Raw genomic sequence first — 8,189 nt, 5'->3', positions numbered from 1 at the left:
CATATGAAAAAGAAAACTACAACTCAGAGAAGGATAAAATGGTTTACACTAAAGGAAAATAATTTCCAACACACGTTCAAAGACCGAATTCTAAAAGAGCTGAGCCACGATATGGTAGATGTGAACACCTGGTGGAATGATGCAAACAGTATTATATTAAGAACTGGAAAGGAAATACTGGGTGAGAGTAGTGGAAAGGTTTGGGAAAATAAGGAAATTGGTGGTTTAATGAAAAGTACAAATGAAAGTGAGTGCTCAGAAGAAAGCCAAGAAAAAAATGGGAAGAAAGCAAACTAGATGGAGACAGCAGCATATAAACAATGTTGCAAGGAAGCTCAGAAAACAGTTGCCATCGCAAAATTAGAACCATATGACCATCTGTATGAAAAATTAGACACTAAATAAGGACAGGCGAAGATATTCAAGTTAGTAGAAATAAGAGTACGAAAGATTTAACACACATACGGGAGATGAAGGACGAACATTGAAGTGTGCTGAGAAAAGAGAGGGACATGTTGATAAGATGGAAGCAGTATTTTCAAAAGCTGCTAAATGAAGAAAATGATAGATATTTGAGAGGAAATGGAGAGCCGAATGATCAAGAAATAGCTGAAATAACTAGAGAAGAGGTGAATGCTGCACCAAAGAAGATAAAGAATGGAAAAGCTATGGGACCCGATGACATACCAGTGGAAGTAGGGGAAGCTCTGGGAGAAGAAGGAGTTGACATCTTGCATGAATTGATGGAAGAGATAATGGAAAGAGAAGCAATACCAAAAAAGTGGAAAGTACTTTGATACTAATCTTCAAAGAGAAAGGAGATATTCAGAGTTGTGAGAACTATCAGGGTATTAAGCTGATGTCTCACACTTTGAAACTACTGGAAAGGATTATGGACTCGCGACTTAGACAAGTAGTGCGCATTGGCCGACGGCAACTTGGTTTTATGAAAGGGATCGGAACAGTTGACGGTATTTTCTCTCTCAGGCAAACCATGGAGAAATACCAGGAGAAGCAAAGAGTGCAGCATATGGTTTTCATCGACTTAGAGAAAGCCTATGAGCGAGTGCCATGCCAAGAAGTCTGGAGAGGGTTACGAGAGCGAGGAGTACAAGAAAAATATGTAAGAATGATACAGGAATGCTACAAGGACGTGACAACGAGAGTTAGGAGCACAGTGGGCATGACGGAACTTCAAAGTAAAGGTCGGCTTACACCAGTGATCGGCACTTAGCCCACTGCTATTCAATATAGCATTTGATGTCCTCACAGAAAATGTAAGAGAAGAACCACCATGGTGCGTATTGTACGCTAATGATATTGTGCTAGTGGCAGAAGGTAGAAGAGTGCTAGGTGGAACTAGAAGAATGGAGGTTTTTTAGAAAGCAGAGGAATGAGAATAAGCAGGTCCAAGACAGAATATTTCACCACAGATATAGATGGCGACCAACTAGTCCCAATAAAGCTAGGTGGAGAGAACTTGAAAAGAGCTCGAACCTTTAAATATCTAGGTTCAATGGTCGATGAAACTGCCAGAATGGATAAGAAAGTTAATTTCATAATTCAAAGTGGATGGAATAATTTGAGAAGTGTCAGGAATGTTATGCGATAGGAGAGTCCCAATTAGACTCAAAGGTTAGGTGCATAAGTAGTCAGACTAGCCTTAAAGGTGTGGTTACACTGGCCATCGATTCATGAAATCTAATCATTTTGAGTGGGATTTGCCCACCGATTGGTTCATTCCACTGTTTTTTTGCCTACTCGTCCGAAGCGATGGGCAACCCATCGATCCATCGATGTTCCAGTGGAAAAGTCATACTCGTTGAGAGTCTATAGTGTACATGGCATTAGTCTAATTATATATTTATGCATTATAATTAATATATATATATAATATATATATATATATATATATATATATAAATAAATAAATTACAGTTATCAATTATAATTGTAAATTATCATATATATACTTATATTAATTATTATTTAAAAAAATAAAAGAAAAACAATGCAATATATCTTGTATCCTCATTTGACGGACGAACATAAACAAGCGCGCATATTTTTCGAAGAGGAAGAACGTCTTCTCGTCATATTTCTGTAAAGAATGTGGAAATCGGAAGCAATTACCTCTCTTTTAGAGAAAGTACGCCAAGAAAATGTCCTTTGAAATATAAAGCATCCATCTTACCACAAGAGGGACTGCGGACACGATTTGTTTTGTTGCTGCGATCCAGTGGACTGAGCTGGTGGTTCTTTTCGTAGTGCAACCAAAACGGATGGGCGGGTGGGTTCCAAGTCACTGATAATCGTTGGATTCCAACGAAATAGTTGGTCAGTCTGACCGTACCTTAACTTACGGCCACACACTGAAGCACCACCGAAGAAGTTAGAAGAAACGAAGTTGGACGGTGCTGAGATGAAGATGTTATGATGAATGGTTGGAGTCACAAGGAGAGATAGAATAAGAAATGACTGCATCAGAGGTACAGTGGAAGTAGTGGAAATTTCTAAGAAGATTCAGAGGGCAAGACTAAGATGGTTCGCCATTTGAGGAGAAGAGCTGGGGAAGATCACGTAGGAAGAGAAGTCATGGAAATGGAAGTACAAGGAAACAGAAGAGAAAGACCTAGAACACGATGGAAAGATTGTATAAATAAGGATCTTAGGGAGAATATAAATATAGCACTGGTTAACAACAGGAATACATAGAAAAGCTCATTTACAACGGCGACCCTGCATAGGGAAAGAGCTGAGGAGAAAACAAATACACACAAAAACCACAAAACCCCAAAAAAAACCCCTATAAAAAAACAAACCCCCCCCCTTTTTTTTTTTAAAAAAAAATTTTAAAATTTTTTTTTTTTTTTTTTAAGGGAAAGGGGAAAAAGGGGGGGGAAGTTTTTTTAAAATTTAAAAAAAAAAAATAAAAAATTTATAAAAAAAAAAATTTAAATTTTTTTTTTTAAAATTCCCCCCTTTTTTTTTTTTTTAAAAAAATTTAAAAAAAATTTTAATTTTTTGGGGCCCATTTCCCCCAAAAGGGGCCGGGAAAATTTTGGGGGCCCTCAAAGGGATTTGGAAAGGGGCCCCCTTTGAAAAGGTGGGTTTCGGAAACGGGGGGGGGGGTTTAAAAAAGGGGCCCGGACACGATTTTTTTTAATTTTTTGGCCCTTGGGGGGGGGGGGAAAACCAAAAAAGGAAAAATTTTTAGTTAAATTTTAAAAAAAATTTTTAAAAAAAAATAAAAAATGTAAATAAAAATAAAATTTTAAAAATTTTTTTTAAAAAAAAATTTTTTAAAAAAGGGGTAAAAATATAAATTTTAATTAAAAAAAAAAAAAGGGGGGTTTTTTTAAAAAAAAAAAAAAGAAAAAAAAAAAAAAAAAAATTTAAAAAAATTTTTAAAAGGATTTAGGGGGTGGGAAAAAAAAAAACAAAAAACCAAACAAAAGGGGAACCCAAAAAAAAAAAAAAAAAAAAAAAAAAAAAAATTTTTTTTTTTTAAAAAACACAACACAATTATTATTTTTTTTTTTTTTTTTTTTTTTTGGTGTGGTGTGTGTGTGTGGTTGTGTGTGTGTGTGTGTGTTGTGGTGTTTAAATTTATTAAAAAAAAAATTTAAATATATAATATATAATAATATTTAATATATATATAAAATATATATATTTTTTTTTTTTTTTTGTGGTGTGTGTTTTTGGGTGTTTTATTTATTTATTTATTTTTTCAACAGCCATTAAGCAAAAAAACCCCCCCTTTTTTTGAGGGATATTTGGCAGTCTCACCTTTTGTTGGGGCCCCTTCCAAAAACCGGGCGTTTAAACCCCCGGGGCGGGATTTCCCCCCGGGCCCCCCTTTTGAATTTCAAGTTAGAAATCCGAGCGCAGGCATTTTTTAAAGCAGCGGCGGGGAAATTTAACTCGGGACCCTGGCATCGCTGGCCCCCCACACACACACACACACAATATTTTTAATTTTGGGGTTTTTGTGTGTGTGTGTGTGTGTGGGGGTGTGTTTTGGGGTTTTTGGGAGGTGTGGGGGAAAACCCAAAAAAACTTTTATTTTAAAAAAAAAATTTAAAAAATTTTTTTTAAAATTTATATATTTTTAAATTTTTTTTTAAAAAACAAAATAATAAAAATTTTTTTTAAAAAATTTAAAAATTATTTTTATATTTTTTAAAAAAATTTTTAAAAAAATTTTTTTAAAAATTTTTTTTTTTAAAAACCCAAAAAAACCCCCCAAAAAACCCCCCACCACCCCCCCCAAAAATAATTTAATATACTAAATTTAAAAATTTTTTGTTTTTGGTGGGTGTGAAAAAGTTTTTCCAACCCCCCAAAAACCCCCCCCAAAACCCCAAACCCCAAACCCAAAAATTTTATTTTTTTTAAACCAAACCCTTTTGTGTTGTTGTGGGGGGGTTTTTTGGGGGGGTGGGGGGGGGTTTTTTGGGGGGGGGGGGGGCCCCCAAACCCAAAACCCCAAAAAAAAAAAATTTTATTTAAAAATTTTTTAAATTTTTAAAAATTAAAAATTTTTTGGGGTTTTTTTGTTTGGGTTTTTGTTTTTTTTTTTTTTTTGGGGTTTTTCCCCTCCGTTTGTTTTAAATTTGGGCCCACCAACCAAGGGGAAAAAAAAAAATTTTAAATAATTTTTTTTTTTGGTTTTTTGGAAATTTTAAAACCCCTTTTTAAAAAAACCCCCCCCCCAAAAAAAAAAAGGGGGGGAAACCCCAAACCAACACCAAAACCAAAAATATAAAAAAAAATTTTTTTTTGGGTTTTTGTGTTTGGGGGGGTTTTTTTTTTTGTTTTTGGGGGGATAATTTAAACCCCGGGGAAATAAGTATTTTTTTTTTTAAAAACTTTTTTTTGGAAAAAAAATTTTTATAATACTAAAAGAGTAAGGGTTTGGGTAAAAAAAAGGAAAATAAATATTTTTAAAAAAAAAATTTATACATATATAATACATTATATATTATAAAATATATATATATTATATAATATATATATATATTATATATATATATATATTATACACACACACACACACACACCACACACACACACACACACACACATATATATATATATAATATATATATATATTATCTATATTATATATATATATATAAATGTATGTATGTGTGTGTGTGTGTGCGTGAACTAGTTTATAACACATACACACACACACACACACACAACGCACACACACCCACAACACACACACACACACACACACACACATCAATATTATATATACATACCACACAACACACACAGTGTGTGGTGTGTGGTTGTGTGGTGTGTATGTGTGGGTGTGTGTGTGTGTTGTGTGGTGTGAAGTTCATATAACATACACACGCACACACACACCACACACACCACACACACACACAAACACACACACAAACACACACACACACACATATAATATATATATATATATATTGTGTGTGTGTTTGTGTTGTGTGTGTGTGTGTTGTGTGTTTGTGTTGTGTGTGTGTGTGTGTGTGTTGTGTGTGTGTGTGCGTGTGTGCGTGCGTGCGTGGTGTGTGTGTGTATGTGTGAGCGAGCACACACACACACACAGGAATATATTATATATATATATATTAATATATATATATATATATATATATATATATATATTATAATGTATGTATGTGTGTGTGTGAACAAGTTTATATACACATAACATCACAACAAACACACACACACACACACACACACACACACACACACACACACACACACACACACACATATATATATATACATACACATACACACACATGTGTGTGTGTGTGTGTGTGTCTGTATGTGTGTATATATATACATATATAAATATATATATATATTTGTTTATATATAGAGATACATTTATTCATATGTATATATATGTATAAATACATATTTACATACATGTATGTGTGTGTGTGTGTAGAAAGAAAATGAATATCTTCGCAAATCAAAAAGATGTATTTTGACCGATTTCATATATCTTCGTCAGAGTTACCATGACGAAACAAGTCGAATACATCTCTTTTTATTGTGAAGATATTCAGTCTCATTCATGCCTTTTTTTTTCCCTTTTTTTTTTTTCACACACAACACACCACACCACATGTATATAAGTTGTGGAAGGCGGAAAGAGCCGTCTGTCAGGACGCCGCCTCGGATGAGTCTCTTGCCCAGAGACGCTGCTGAAGAGCCGCCTGCCCAGACGCGGCGGAAGAGACGCTGCCAGGACGCGGCGGAATAGATCCCTGCCCGGACGTGCGGCCGGAATAGACGCCTGCCCAGGACGGCTCCGGAGAGACGCCTTGCCCAGTAACGCCGGATGGTCCCTTCCCAAGGACGCGCTAAGAGACTCTGCCGCCTGACGCGTGCGAAGAGACGCCTGGCCCAGGACGCGGCGGAAGAGACGCCTGCCCAGGGATGCGGCTGAAGAGACGCCTGCCCAGGCCGTCGGCTGATGAATCGCCTTCCCAGTACCGCGGAATAGACAGCTTGCCCAGGACGCGGCGGAAGGAGACGCATGCCTAGGCGCTGGCGGAAGAGACCGCCTGCCTCGAGGACTCGGCGAACTTACGCCTAGTCCAGGCGCGGCCGGAAGAGACGCTCACAGGGAAGCGGAGGAAGAGACCCTGCCCAGGACGCGGCGGATGAGTCCTCCCTTCCCAGGCGCGGCGGAAGAGACGCCTGTGCCCCATGGACGCGTCGGAAGAGACGCCGCCCGACGCGGCGGAAGTAAACTCTTGCCCAGGACGCGGCGCAAAGACCCTGCTCATGACGCGGTGGAAGGACCGCCTTGCCCAAACGGCGGAAGATCGCCCTGCCCAGTACAGCTCCGTTATAGGCGCCTGCTCAAGACGCGCCGGATGAGTCGCCTGTCTCAAGACGCGGCGGAAGAGACTCCTGCCCAGGACTCGGCGGAAGAGACGCCGCCCAGTAGCCGCGCGGAAGAGACGCCTGACACCCTCAGGACGCGGCGGAAGAGAACGACCTGCCCCAGTGTACTGCGCGGAAGTAGACGCTTTGCCCAGGACGCGCCGATGATCCCCTGCTTAAGACGCGCCGTCTGAGCCGCCTGCTCACGGCGCGCCGATGAGCCGCCTTCTCAAGACGCGCCGACGAGACGCCGCTCAAGACTCGCCGGATAACCGCCTGCTCAGGAACGCGCCGATGACGCCTGTCCAGGACGCTCCGGATGAGCTCCGCCTGCTCAATGAACGCGCCGGAATAGTCGCGCCTGTCCAGGACGCGCGGAGAGATGCTGCCCGGACGCGGCGGAAGAGACGCCTGCCCAGACGCGGGCGGAAGAGACGCTGCCCAGGACAGCCGGCGGAATGAGACGTCCTGCCCCAGAGCGGCGGAAGAGACGCCTGCTCAAGACCTCTGCTGAAGATAACTCCTGTCCGGACGCGCCGGAAGAGACGCTGTCCAGGACACGCCGGAAGGACGCCTGCCCAGGCCGCCCGGAAGAGACGGACGCCTGCTCAGTTGACCTGCGGAAGAGACGCCTGCCCAGTACGCGGCGGAAGAGACCCCTGCTCAGGACGCTGCGGAAGAGACGCCTGTCCCAGGAAAGCGGCGAAGTAGACGCCTGTCCCAGGAACGGCGGCGGAAAGACCCTGCCCAGGACGCGTCGGATGAGCCGCCTGCTCAAGACGCGCCGGATGAATCGCCTGCTCAGGACGCGTCGGATGAGTCGCCTGCTCAATAAGCGCGGATGAGTCCGCCTGCCCAGAATGCGGCGGAAGAGACGCCTGCCCAGGACGCGGCGGAAGAGACGCCTGCCCAGGACGCGGCGGATGAACCGCCTGCTCAGGACGCGCCGGATGAGCTGCCTGTCCAAGACGCGCCGGATGAGCCGCCTGCTCAGACGCATCAGGTGAATCGCCTGCCATGACGCGTGTCGGAAGAGACGCACTGCCAGACGCGGCGGAAGAGACGCCTGCCCAGGAGCGGCGAAGAGACGCCTCCTGCCCAGGACGCGGCGGATGAGCCGCCTGCTCAAGACGCGCCGGAAGAGACGCCTGCTCAAGACGCGCCGAATGAACCGCCTGCTCAGGACGCGGCGGATGAGCTGCCTGTCCAGGACGCGCCGGATGAGCCGCCTGGGTGGCATATATCTGTAACCCGGCTAGTCCTTCCAAGCGCGGGGAAGAGCCCTG

General features: G+C 42.0%; 1 protein-coding gene across 1 annotated transcript in view; it reads left to right on the top strand.

Moving 5' to 3' along the window:
- LOC119597491 overlaps positions 1 to 1,234 on the top strand; it is a 1,705-nt gene extending 471 nt beyond the window's left edge. Inside the window, exons 2-3 of the mRNA XM_037947070.1 lie at positions 55 to 247; positions 813 to 1,234. Of these exons, the coding sequence (XP_037802998.1) occupies positions 55 to 247; positions 813 to 1,234 (615 nt within the window). The remainder of the gene's footprint in view (positions 1 to 54; positions 248 to 812) is intronic.
- The last annotated feature ends 6,955 nt before the right edge of the window (positions 1,235 to 8,189 follow it).

Source organism: Penaeus monodon, chromosome 39 (assembly GCF_015228065.2).
Source record: "Penaeus monodon isolate SGIC_2016 chromosome 39, NSTDA_Pmon_1, whole genome shotgun sequence".
Lineage (NCBI taxonomy): Eukaryota > Metazoa > Arthropoda > Malacostraca > Decapoda > Penaeidae > Penaeus > Penaeus monodon.
Note: the sequence above shows the minus strand (reverse complement) of the source record. Positions and strands in the feature narration are given on the sequence as shown.